Genomic DNA, 14,712 nt, shown 5'->3' on the forward strand with positions numbered 1-14,712 from the left:
AAATACGTATGGGGATATATGATATATAATATCATATATAGTAAATAACATTTTCATGGTAAATATATTAATTTATCATACCGAAAACAAGTTAAGTTCCCTAAACTTATTTAAATAAAAAAGAAATGGAAACTAATTAAAAAAAACTTAATTTTAAATAATCCACACCCTATAAAAATTACACAAAATAATATACTTATAATTAAAATACTTGTATATTCAGCTAAAAAAATTAATGCAAATCCTTGTCTTCTTTATTCTACATTAAACCCAGACACTAATTCCGATTTCCCTTCTGCAAAATTTAATGGTGTACGATTAGTTTCTGCTAAGCAAATTCTTAATCAAATAAATTCTATATATTGAAATTTTTTGAATTTAATTATATTATATCCTTCGATTAAAAAAATGAAAGATAACAAAATTAAAGCTAACCTTACTTCATAAGAAAATATTTGACCAACAGCTCGTAAACCTCCTAATAATGAATAATTAGAATTTCTAGAACACCCTGGAATTATTACAGTATATATCCCTATCATTGTAATTTTCAAAAAAAGAATAAACTTCAATTAAATCTATATAATCTTCTATAATTAATCTATCTATATAATCTTCTCAACATAGGTATACACATTCAAAGTAATATAGATAAAAACAATGAAAAAATAGGAGAATAATAGTAAGATATATAATTTGATATTAATGGATAAGTTTGTTCGTTACTAAATAATCACTAAAAGGCTGAACTATTCCAATAAATCCAACTTTATTTGGACCCTTACGAATCTGAATATATCCTAAATCTTTACGTTTTAACAAAGTCAAAAAAGCAATACCCCCTAAAACACTAATAAATAATAATAAACTTCTTAATAAAGATATAATAATTTCATTTAAAAGAAAACAACTATTTATGATTTTTAAAATTATATAAATAAATTCTAAATTTATTGCACTAATCTGTCAAAATAAGTAAGTAAATTTATTCATAAAATAAGTTTCATTTAAGTAAATATTAATTCCTTTCGTACTAAAGTATTTTATTGAATGAAAGATAAAAACCACCCTGGCTTACACCGGTTTGAACTCAGATCATGTAAGAATAAAAAGTCAATACGGGTTTATATTTAAGCTTCTGCATTTATTTATGAATCCTGATCCAACATCCAGGTCGCAAACTTTTTTGTTGATAAGAACTCTTCAAAAAAATTACGCTGTTATCTCTAAAGTAACTTAATTTTTTAATCACTAATAATGGATCATCTTATTATTAATAAATGATAAAAATTATTGAAAGATATTTAAGTTTTAATATCACCACAATGAAATTAATTAATAAATTTATAACAAAAATAATCAAAATAAATCAAAAGTGATCAAATAATTAAGATTTATAAGGTCGTCTAGTCTTTTGAATATATTTTACCTTTTCACATAAAAAATAAAAGTTTATAGAAAATTTGAATGAAACAGCTTATATTTCGTCCAACCATTCATTTCAGTCTTCAATTAAAGGACTGATGATTACGCTACCTTTGCACAATTAATATACACTGCCTTTTAAATTATGATTCATTTGTTAATTTGATGTACAAGCCCCTGGCTGTATCGAACAGCCGGAATTTTGTTTGCCGTCTTGTTGCTACAACCATGGAGAAACGGTTGCATGGCCAAGCTCACAGTGTGTCGCTAAATAACGACCACCGGCCACAGTGACTTATGATCACGGATATCTAATTAGCAGCTTTAAAGGATTGTATAAATAAAGATTGTAGAGAAACAAAGGAAGATATATCAAAAGAAATTAAAGATATATAAAAAGATTGTAGAAAAAAAGGATTATAGAAAAATGTTGATTGTATCAAAATAAATTGCATAAATGTAAAGATCGTACAAATAAATTTAAAATAACAATTACAAAAAAGCACTGTATAATTATAAGTATATTGTGCAATTATAAAATAAAGATTGTAAAATAATAAAAACTTTTATATTAATAAAATAAAACTTGTATGTTAATGAAATAAAATAATAAAGATTGAATAAATATTTATAAGATAAAATTTGAATATATATAAAAAGTTGTAGAAAAGTTATATCATTTTATTAGCAGATAAGGTTCTGTAATCAGAACACATGTCACAGTCCTCTAAGCAGTTTTCACTGATGCGTTTCGTCTGGGATTTATCCAGCCCCAGATTCATCTGAGTGGTAGAAAATTGAAATGTTACTAAAGAAACAGTCCTCATATGTCTTAAAAATACGATTGTATTAAAAATATCTTAAAAAATATATCCTTAAAAAACTTAAAAATAGTTATGAATATAAATATATATATGTATACAAATATTATAAATATACAAATGATAATAATAACATAATATAAAAATAAAAGTAAAAGAAATTGAATACAACATTGGTATCTCGGAACCACGGAATCCACCGCTATCCAAGACCAAAAGTCATAACCAACACTAATCCATACTAACATAAGTCAATACATAAATAAAAAATACCTAATAAATTATAACAAATTCAAATAAATTGAATAATAAATCATTCAATGGGCCGGCAAAACCTTAAAATATATACAAAAATAGATGTTTTTGTTCAACAGGCGAATAGGTATTACATTTGCCAAATTCTCTATTTAAACTTTTTAAACAAATTTATTTTAACATATTTAATACACTAATTTTTACATTATTATTTAGTTAAGTAAATTAAAATAAAAATTTTGAAAAATAAATTATAGTTCTATATATATAAATAAATTAGAAAAAAATTTTTAATAATTACTAAGTATTCGATTATTTTATAAATTTAATATTAAATCAAAAAAAACAAAACAACCATATTTTCAAAACTGAATTACAAATCATAATCGTCAAGTGGTTCGTCCTTTATCCATAGCCCCAACTCATCCGTTCTTATAATACCAGTAAATTCGTCGTCAGAATTGTTGTTGTCAGATGGTGGTTGTGGTGCATTTTGTCTTAAGAGGCTATGACTAAAATTATTAATTGCTCTAGCATTATTTGCATGTACCGTAAAAATTGGTAGAGTCGATTTTTGAATAATTGCCATAGCAGTCGTAGCACCATCTACTCTTTCCGAAACTGTATATGATACTCTTGGTGCGAGTCTGGCTCCTGGTCCTATTGGTACTGAATAAGATTTATTTTCAACTGTTTTCTTTTTAAATTTTTTACTTTGTGGACTTTCAATTACAGAGTCATTGAAGTCTCTACAGTCATCTAAAGTCGTAACTATAGCTTTAAAAATATTTTGAATTAACACGATACGCTGTCGTTTATTTACTGTTTTTATATATGGTTTATATATATCGAAATATGTGTCTTCTTCCGATCTATTCGTATCAAATTGTAAAGATTTCTCACACATAATTGGCTTAAATGTATTTAATTGTAATTGTGTTCGCTTTGCAAAGCTTGTATCGATTTGAACGTTTGCAAACTTAGCCGGTGGTATTTCTTCGCCTTCAGATTATAAAGCTTGAAGATCTGCATTAGTTTTTGTGTTTGAATGATCTTCATTTAAAAATGAAGGCCCGTCAATTATTTTCAGTTTTCTTGGCATCTTTTTTTTTTTTTGTGCCATCTTCATTATCAAATCGTTCTATATAATCGATATCATTATTTGTTTGTGCATGAGGAACTAATAATTCAACAAGATCAGCTAAATAATTCTCCTTATACGAGTTGACGTACGTTTCGATTTCGACCGAATTTTACAAATATTGACTGAAATAATGAAAATAACAATATTAATGAAATTCAATACATAATATAAATAAAACTAAAATATGTAAAGGAAATTGACGTCTTTTAGTCTTTTTAACATTTATTAAAATAAAACATGAAAAGAATTGAAGTAAACCGGAATATATGTACATAAACAAACTATTTTAATTTCACTTAATAATTAATTTGATAAACTTACTTAACACTGTATAACTCTCATTTGTGAGTGAATACGATATTGGCATAAGCCTTATTTCTGAGTGACTGAGTGACAGTAGAATAGATATATCAAAAAATGCTGACTTAAAATCAAGTTCGTGAAGAAATGAGTGGAATTGAGTGGAAGATAAATCAGTTTAAAGGAGCTTTGTTAAATGGATCGGAAAAGTGTTAAAAGTGTTTTGGCTTGACAAACTCCTTCTTACTGTGCGAAAGTAATCTGCCCAATATGGAGAGAAATATTATTAATTGGTGGATCGAATGGAACTAACAGAAAAGAACAACTTTCTATGAAAAATTATAACACAAAATCAAAAACAACTTCTTTTGAACTACCAACGAAATGAAGTATGTTGGTCATGGCACTCTGCTATGCAAAAAACCTTACGTACACAGAGTTAATATCCAACCCAATTCATATTTACAACTAAAAACTTAAAGTTTTTTGTGGAAGAAGACTGAAGTATGTGTCATATTATATATTTGCTCTTAGAACAGCTCCAATAAGAAATGTAAGTGAAACATGGAAGAATTGAGAAACACCCTAAGAATACATCCTAATAAAATAAACGTAAGAGACTTTCTCTTGCCTTCAATGGCAAGGTTGTACAACACCAACAACTACAGAAGATTAACATAAATAGTTAATGACCATAAATTCACATATTATTTTTAAGATATATAAGAAAATTTGATCCTAGCTTTCAGATGACATCATTTTCTGCAACAAAAATCTGTCAAAATAATGACAATCACGATTTCAACAGTACTTTCGAAATGCAATGGCATTTATATCATTGACATTGAGATACTCCTACTTCCAAAGTCAAATAAAAATAGAAAGTTCTTGCCAATTTATTTGAGGGGAAACGAAGAACAGCAAGTTAATGTTTGTAGAAAGGGCCATTGTTAGATTTGAAAAATTTTATTGAATGCAAAAGGTCGATTAACTCAGACTTTCCAAAACGCTTCGGAAAGACAGCAAAACGATAATTAAATGGTCGCAATCGTATTGTCGTGAATGTTGTGTACAACTGCTTAGAAAAAGAAGTTGGTGCAAACATTTTAGTTCAATTGGTGTATATATTAGTGAACACAACACGAAAATTGCAGATTATCCTAAAAATGTTCAATATGGCAACAAAATTGGGCAAATCTAGAGTAAATTTAGATTAAGTCCAAATTCAACAGATACAAACGCCATTAGATAGAACACTCAAAGACTTAACTGAAAATGATGCACTATTCGGAGATGCATCAATTTTGCTTTAAGATGATTTTCAACAAACTGACAGCAACACCACGTCCGACATTCATTAATAGATCACCGCCTTCGCATAGCGGAGGCACAAACCACTCACCCATATGCTACCCAACAGCAGATGGTAGTTCTGAGAAGCCAACTACGAACCAAACAACAATGCTAAACAACCAAACCCAAAGGCAACGCTCATACTCGGTAAGTGAAAATTCTTGCAAACAATCAAGCTACCAACCGCAAAGTCCAGCAACATCTTCGAAAAATAACACAGCATCAGCGCAACATGTTAACATATTGCCAAATATATTGCAAAAGAATAGTAACATAGCAAAAAATCCTGATTCACCCAAATTCCGTGGCATGGATAAATATATTCAAATCATAAAAAGAAAACGTAGCCCGAAACAAGAAAATGCTAACAATGCAATCTCGACAAAAACTCGAAAAATAGAAAATATTTCGACAGCGAATCGTTTTGCCGTTCTAGCCGAAGACGATAAAAATACCAGACCCGCCCCTACCCAGAAACCGCCACCCATATTTCTGCGTGAAAAAAATTCAAACGCTCCAATACTCCCTAACACAAAGTATTGGCAAAGATTCATTCCATGTTGTGCCTCTTCGTAAAGGAAATGTCGATGAAACAAAAATCTCGATCAACGAAGAAAAACATTACAGAGCAGTTGTAAACAACTTCGAAAAAAATAGAAAAAATTTTTACACCTATCAATTAAAAAGTGCCAAAGGATTAACAGTAGTTATAAGAGGAATAGAACCAAATTTGAATACAGCAGAAATTAAAGAAGCACTTGAAGAAAAAGGATTTAAATCAAAATCTATATACAACATTAAAAACCGCGATAAAGTTTCGACACCACTTTATAAAATAGAGCTTGAACCTGAAGGAAAGAAACTCAAATCGAACGAGGCTCATCCAATTTATTCCCTACAATTCCTACTACACAGAAAAATATCAGTAGAAGAACCGCACAAACGTAAAAACCCGGTGCAGTGTACTAATTGTCAGGAATATGGACATTCGAAGTCCTATTGCACACTTCGTAGTGTTTGTGTTGCATGTGGCGACTTTCACCGCACTAAGGATTGCACATCAAATAAGAAGGATCCAACAACAAAAAAATGCGGAAATTGTGGAGGCAACCACACCGCTAATTATAAAGGATGTGTAGTATACACTACCGAAAAACAAAGAATGTTTCCAGCATTGCGTCCCCGCTCTCAGTCAGTAATCCCACCACACCCTACTCAAATGCGATCTCAGCCAAATGCTCCATCTGACTCCAACAATACGTGTACACAAATATCATATGCAAACGCTGTTAGAGGATTCACTGGCCCAAGCAACGTCCAAAATGAAAACTCTACTAAACCGTCTTCAAATATTGAAAACATGATCCAACTGTTTATGGAAAACATGACACAATTTATGAACACCATGCAAAATATGATGCAGGGAATGATTCAAAATCAAAATATCTTACTTTCAATCCTATCCAAACCATGAATGCAATCAAAATTTGCTTCTGGAATGCTAACGGCTTAAGCCAACATAAAAACGAACTTGTATTGTTTTTACAATCACATCAAATTGACGTCATGCTGATCTCAGAAACCCATTTTAACGAGAAAAGCTACTTTAAGATACCTGGCTACATACTCTACGATTCGAAACACCCCAGTGGACGAGCAAGAGGCGGATTTGCTGTCCTCATAAAAAACCACATTAAACACTTCCCAACTCAAACCCTTGAAGCAGAATATATGCAGGCGACAAGCATATGTCTAGAAGAATACATAAAAGGTCTGAATATAACCTCAATCTATTGTCCACCAAGGTATAAAATAACGGAACTTCAATTCGAAGAATATTTTACACAGCTTGGACCCAAGTTCATAGCGGCCGGCGACTTCAATGCCAAACACACATTCTGGGGCTCAAGACTTATATCACCAAAAGGAAAATCCCTGATGAACGTGATATCAAAACTCGACCTTAACATATCCTCCACTGGCACACCAACATACTGGCCTTCAGATCGGAAAAAAACTCCAGACGTCATTGATTTTGCGGTAACAAAGAATTTAAAAAGAGATCAAATTGCTACCGAGGCATCCTTAGAACTCTCCTCTGATCACACGCCGACTTTTATTCTGATTAGAAACACAACAATAGTCAATCCAAAATCTGATGAAAAGCTCACAAACCAGCACACAAATTGGCTAAAATTTAAAAAATATGTTAGCTCACATATTAACACCGACATTTCCCTAAAATCAAATATTGAAATTGACAAGGCAGTCCAGGACTTCACAGCTTTACTTCAACAAGCCGCTCGAATATCAACCCCACTCCCAATACCCCACAAACCTATAAACTACCATACATCGAACGAAATTGCAACCCTTATACAGGAGAAACGACAAGTACGACGCCAATGGCAACAACAACGATCCCCCCGTATTAAAAAACAACTCAAGAATCTGACGAAAGCACTTCAGAGATTACTCAAAGAAAAAAATCGCATAGAATACGAAAATTTTATTTCACAGTTGTCTCCAACGCAAACAACAAACTACTCCCTTTGGAAAGCCACTAAACTCAAGAAAAAGCCCGTTATATACAGAGCACCCCTCCGACTTACAGATGGAAACTGGGCTAAAAGCGATGAGGAAAAGGGTGCTGCTTTTGCAAATCACCTTAAATATGTATTTACCCCAAACTCTACTTTAACAAAACTTGACTCTCTGCCTTACTCCACACGAAACGACAATATGACAATTTGCTTCAGTAAAAAACCACTAAAAAGCGAAATCAAAAATTTAAATACCAAAAAAGCCCCAGGCTACCACCTAATTACAGCGAAAATGCTGAAAGAGATCATACAAATCGCCAAATTTATAACGCTATTTTAAGGACTGCATATTTTCCAAACGACTGGAAGCTATCCAAAATCATGATGATACCCAAGCCCGGAAAGGACCCCGCTCAAGTCACCTCATATAGACCCATAAGTCTGCTTCCAATTCTCTCAAAATTATTTGAAAAACTTTTTATAAAACAACTAATGCCATATATAAATAAGAAAAGAATAATACCTAACCACCAATTTGAATTTAGAGAAAAACACAACACAATAGAACAAGTACACCGCATAGTACGAGTAATTAAGGAAACGTTTGAGAAGAGGCAGTATTGTTCAGGCGTCTTTCTAGACATAACCCAAGCCTTTGACAAAGTTTGGCACGAAGGATTGTTCTGGAAACTTGAGAAACATTTACCATACAATATATCCTCAGTTATCAAAAACTACCTCTCAAATAGAAGATTTGTTATAAAACAAAATTCTTTTGTCTCCAATGCCTTCCCCATTATGGCAGGTGTACCCCAAGGTAGTGTTCTGGGCCCCTTGCTGTACCTGATTTTCACAGCAGACATGCCAACCAGTGACTGTACGACAACATCAACATTTGCGGATGACACTGCCATTCTCAGCCATAGTGACGACCCATTCACAGCCACAAAATCAGTTCAAGACCACCTCAACAAACTGCAAAAATGGCTCGATCTGTGGAGAATAAAAGTTAACGAATCGAAAAGTGTACACATAACCTTCACTCTACGACGAGATACCTGCCCTGCCCTTCGTATTAATGGAAAAGTAATACCACAATGCAATGACACCAAATACTTAGGAATGCACCTCGACCGAAGGCTTACGTGGAAAAAGCATATAGAAACCAAAGTAACCCAAATTAAACTCAAACAACAAGAACTAAACTGGCTGATAAATAAAAATTCTAAACTTAATCTCACCTATAAAGTGCAACTTTACAACACAATGATGAAACCCATATGGACCTACGGAATTGAACTCTGGAGCTCTGCTTCTCCATCAAACATTGAAAAACTTCAAAGAACTCAATCAAAAATCCTTCAACAAATAGTCGGTGCCCCCTGGTATATAAAAAACGCAAATATTCATAGAGATCTTCGAATTGACACAGTCACAGATGTAATTACCAGCAACACACAAAAGTACAAAATCAAACTCAGGAACCATCAAAATCCACTTGCAAGCAACCTTACCCAAAGCGCTGGTACACAGCGACTCAAAAAAAACTACATAAACCCGGCTATTCAAGAATAACGCCCGACATGGTAACGAAATTGGACGAAGCTTTGGCTAAGGACAATTAATTATCTACTTTTCTTTTTTCAAATATTTTAATACAGCAATTAGCAGCGAAAATTTATTGTTAGTTCTAAGTTGATTTTTAGAAGATTCAATAAAAATCAAAATAAAATTTAAAAAAAAAAAAAAAAAAAAATTCATAGATGAAAAAACAAAACTACAAATATAGTTAGCCTTACGTTAAATGGAAACCTTTGTTGTAACTGAAATTCACTTTGTATGTCTAAAACACATACATAAAATCGGTTCAGAGCTGGTTCGAAAGGGGTTCAGGACAACATCTTAGAGATATAGTTATGCATAAGTTTAAGGTGAAGCATTAGTTTATTTATACGCACATGAAAACGCAACCGTGGATCGACCAGTGTATAATAAACGAACTTTATTAATAATAAATAAAGGACAATTAAATAAATAACATAAAGCATGCTAATATGAAACTGTCTTCCACTTAAGACCTGCAATATAAATACTCAAGAACACTGAAGGAAGTACTATAGTTCAGACGTTTTTCTAAAGTTTTTACATAATTTTAGGCGAGTTTTCATAGAAATTGCCATTATTCGCATGTTTCACTTAAATTTCAGATTGCAGCTGCCCTAATTGCACATATGTGGAATGTGAATGCACCCAACTCCCGTAAGAAACATTAAATTAGAATGTTAAAAGTATAAAACATTACTCAGCCAGAACTCACTGCTCCATGTTAAATCCATGTTTTTTTTCTAATATAATACAGTGATTGTCAAGATGGTCAAATCCACGTGTGAAGATAACCAACTATTTAAGTAAATAAAAACAAATACAATTGCTACAGATAAACATGGTGGTGGCGGTGTGCTTTTACATTATATACTGTGTGTTTGTAATTGTTATATCATAATTTTTTAATATCGTTTAATTAACAATTTTATTCATAATATGTTATTCTAAATTAGAAATAAAACTGGTAAAAAAAGAAAGACTTATAGTGTTAATTTATGAGGAATTGAAACAAATTTTGGTTCGTTGAGTTGGCTGTTCGTTAAATCGCCAAAATGTCCGGCTAAAAACAATTGTAGGCTCTAATAGGGTTACAGGGGTTTATTATGAATGTGCGTAGAGGTAGAGTTGAAATGCGTTAAACAAATTATTCATATAATGAATTAGACAAGACTGAAGGACATGTAGGAATACTGGGGCGAAATGAAAGTAATTTATGGATAAAGAATGGTAAAGGTGTCATATTCTCTGTTTGATCTAATTATTCCTGTGCATGTGTGTAAAAATTTTTAATGGCACTAAAATTCTTTTTTTGATTGTTATCTTTAGAATTTTCTCAGTTACCAAGAACCCCATCCCAAAATCGGCGAGCATACCGGGCTAGCCATAGTGGCATGAGCGACTTCTGAAAGCGTCAATGTACCAACAGGCAGACACAACATATAGAAAACATGCACAAACATTTATTTTATGACAAGATATTTGTGTAGGTTGAGCCTAGTACTAACAACCATATCTTACGAAAAATCAACATAAAACTCCATATAAAAAAGCTTTCTACAATGTTAAAGTTTTTCAAGACATCTTTATTATTGGAGTTTTATTAATTTTTCGCACATAACGGTTATTAGTACTATGGCTAGCTTTAAAAAGCAAATTTGATATTTCATATTATTAACTGAGAAATGTTATTTCATTATTTTGTGAATTGTAAATATTTTGCACGCATCCTTTACACTTAATGTATCAAAATATAAAAATCAAATACTCAAAAATCCTTCGACTAATTGACTATGTTACGGACATAAATACAGTGGAAAAAAATTCTTTGAAAACATATTTTCAGTTCAATTTAGTTCAACTCACACAAAGTATTATCAGTAGTTCAGATCAGATCTGTTCCATGGGTTACCCCAAGTAGAACTTGAGTAAAATCCAAATAACGTATTAACTGAAGCACCAATCAAATGAGATGTCATATTACACTAAATTCCATTTCAAGCTTTTCATAAACAAAACAATTAAAATTACAAGTTCACGTTAAAGATATGGAAAAGTTTTAAACATTCTTACTTTATTAAGTAATTAATTAATTTAATAGTTATTGAATTCAATTTCAAAACGGAACATCTGATTTATATATTAACACAAATTGTGGATAAATAGTCAAGGTGTTGACTTATATTATATAAATAAAAATGACTATAACCGCCTCATTGCACGCATCTCGAGATCATAGATGATTTTCGAGACGGTCAGTTTAGCTTCCACTGCCAAAAATCTGGGTATCCTTTTGACAGTTTCGCTTACACTTCTAAAAAATAAGTCATATGTATTTCTAGTTGATACGAGTGTATCCGATTCTGATTCGTCTTCATCATTGTTTGATTGCGTGTCTTCAGCGTATTTTGCACGTTTAGTGTTCATATTTTCTTTTGTACGATGCATACGTTTTGTTTGGTACACATTCTCTTCGCATTCCTCAATTCTTTGAGAACTAAATACAAAAGAGTTTATTCAATTAATTCAATTAATGCAATTAATGCAATTTGCCTTACTCTAAAGTAATATCATGTAAAATACAAAGTATGCTAGAAAAACATGCTAACATCTTACCTTTCCACGTAATTTTTATATATGTTCGTTCTGTATTCTCCATGAGCAATTTTTTCATGTAACTTCAACTTAGTTTCAGACCAAGGGAGAGTAATATTCTTATTACAAACTTTGCAAAATGCCATCAATGCATTTTGACCGTCATAAGAAACCCAATCATACTTCTTTCGTAACTCGTCACTAATACACGAATAAGTTTTACTATTAATTATGAACAAAGTCTCATTCTTTATTTTTTCTGCAGTTTCACTAAAATTGTAGAAAAATATTATTTTAAAAGGAATGACTTATACTATTGAAACACGTACTTTACTATCGATTGATCCTTGTGTATTAATGTTAGAAATTTCGTATGATTACATCCTCTAGTGTGATGTTTAAAATAAATTGATTTTATGTAAATATCACAGAGCACACAATAGCTCTGTTCTTTAAAATTAGTTAGAGTTAACAACCAATTATTCCTAAAATTTAGTTAGTATTCAAAAGTGGATTTGTTAAAAAAGTTAAATTATTACATAGTAAAGACGCCATTCTCCTCTCCCGATCCATTCAATTTAACTGCGTCTTTGTGTGCTTGGGATCTTTGGTGGCGTTCTCGCAAGTGAATATACTTGCAATTTATTTTAATTAAGCAAAACTTGCACATACCAATTGTTCCTTCAACCCGTTCGAGCCAGTAATAACTTTTTAACCACTGATACCAAATGAAATCTAGAAACTCATTAAAATTAAACAACTCATTTCTCATTTTATTAGAGGCTTCATCATTAGATTCAATTTCTCTCTTTAAGTGCATATTTGAGCTATAAAAAAAATCCCATATAGTTAAAATATATGATTGTTTTAACAAATAATTAATTTACTTATTTAGTTCTTTATATTCCATAAACTCCAATTGATATGATGAAAATTCCTTATGTAAAATTGATTTGCTGTGGCGTTTAAGCCTTTTTAGACAAATTTTTACATCACAACATACACAATAGTAACCTTTTTCTTCATCTCTTGCAATCCATTTATATTTTCTGCAAGCAGAAGTCCAATTTTCACAATTCAAATACTCCTTTCTACCCCAATATTTCTTGTAAACACAACCGGAGAATTTTGGATTTTTGAAGTCTCCAATTTGAATTATGCTTGTTGGATTTATTTTTATTGTGTTATCCATTTTAAATTTGCTAATATTCCAATTATATCCAATTAAGAATATTTATAAAACATGTCCACTTCCGCAATGACGCTGAGCTCGCAAAAAATTTCACTCAAATGTCTTACTATGGTTACCAGATATTGACAGATATTGATAGATATTGCCAGATGTTGCTAGATATTGCTAGATATTGCCAGATATTCTAAATATCTGGTCAACACTTATCAAAGTCATTTGAAAGTGGGATAATTAAACATTAAATTTAATTAGTAGGGAACTCTATAAGAAAAACCTTTATCAGATTCAAATCGGTCATAAATGATCGAATTTTTAATTATTGAACGGATATATTGAGCTTAAAAATAGTGTAAAATATGTATGGAATACCAAAGAATTGTTTCTAATTATTGATTGTTTTAATCATGCTAAATATATATAATAATTGTTCATTTTTGTTTAAAGCTCTTGTTGTTTTATATAAACGCGAAAACATAATGTAGATATACATGTGGCGAATCGGACACACATACTTCAGCGCAGTGGCGACGCGTGCCCTATCTGGAAGGGTGTGCGGCCCTTCTATAAAGTTGTTTTTACATGTACCACTTAAATGAACGTATATGAGATGTTTTATTAATAATAACTATATTTTATTAGGCAACAATATATTCGCAGTATTATATTAACAATTCATTAACAAAATAACATATTAAACAAATTAAATTAATAATTTATATATAAGTTTCATTGGCGGCATCCTGTTATGTTGTTAGAATTATGGAAACGAAAGTTTATTTAAAATTTTTGAAGTAAACCAGAACGAAAATACTGAACGAACTTAACATTTTGATCTAAATTTATTACCATTAACACCCCAAATATACTACAATGGTCGTGAAAGAGTGGGTACCGCAGAACACGTTTTGAGAACTGCAAACCGTTCATCCAATCATCAGACAAGGATCCGATTGTGCATTTATTGAATTTGTTAAAAGAAATTATGATATAGACAATAGACAAGCAAGCCTTCAATTGCTTGAAAGAAGAAAGACCAACATTGTTACAGAGGTAACTTTAAATCTTCTTACTCCTATGCTCTGCAAATTGACAGATATTATCAAACAAAAATTAGTATCAACTCATTATGAAAAATATATATTTTGTCTTAAGTATAACTTTTGAAACGCTGACTGTGTCAATATTTTCTCAAAGTAAATTTGTTTTTTTTTAATTCTGCGTGAACACAATTAATTATCGGAGGTATACTAATAAACTATATAAATAATCAATTAGCTATCACAAGTTATTGTTTGATTGAGATTGTGTTTGTGTTTGTGATTGTCATGTGAAAAGTTTGCAATTTTAAATCCAATTAAATCGGGGATCAAGCAACCTCCAAATATAGTTTCACAAACTTATAAATATGCAATTTAATTTTTAACTTACCTCATGTTTATGTTCTTCACTTATTTTTTTTTTTTTTTTTTTTTTTTTTTTTTT

General features: G+C 31.0%; 2 protein-coding genes across 2 annotated transcripts; both read right to left on the reverse strand.

Moving 5' to 3' along the window:
• Positions 1–2,874: 2,874 nt before the first annotated feature.
• Positions 2,875–14,678, reverse strand: LOC119674613. The gene is made up of 2 exons (XM_038085760.1): positions 14,659–14,678; positions 2,875–3,767 (listed from the first exon to the last, which is right to left on the reverse strand). Exon 2 carries the CDS (start codon positions 3,406–3,408, stop codon positions 2,875–2,877), a length of 534 nt encoding a protein of 177 aa, XP_037941688.1. The 5' UTR covers positions 3,409–3,767; positions 14,659–14,678.
• LOC119678723 (protein suppressor of variegation 3-7-like) lies at positions 11,485–13,497 on the reverse strand. Its single transcript, XM_038090723.1, has 5 exons — positions 12,926–13,497; positions 12,578–12,865; positions 12,368–12,523; positions 12,060–12,308; positions 11,485–11,940 (listed from the first exon to the last, which is right to left on the reverse strand). The coding sequence occupies exons 1-5, from the start codon at positions 13,228–13,230 to the stop codon at positions 11,646–11,648; spliced, it is 1,293 nt and encodes a 430-aa protein (XP_037946651.1). The 5' UTR covers positions 13,231–13,497; the 3' UTR covers positions 11,485–11,645.
• Positions 14,679–14,712: the final 34 nt, after the last annotated feature.

This window comes from Teleopsis dalmanni, chromosome 2 (assembly GCF_002237135.1).
Source record: "Teleopsis dalmanni isolate 2A chromosome 2, ASM223713v2, whole genome shotgun sequence".
NCBI lineage: Eukaryota > Metazoa > Arthropoda > Insecta > Diptera > Diopsidae > Teleopsis > Teleopsis dalmanni.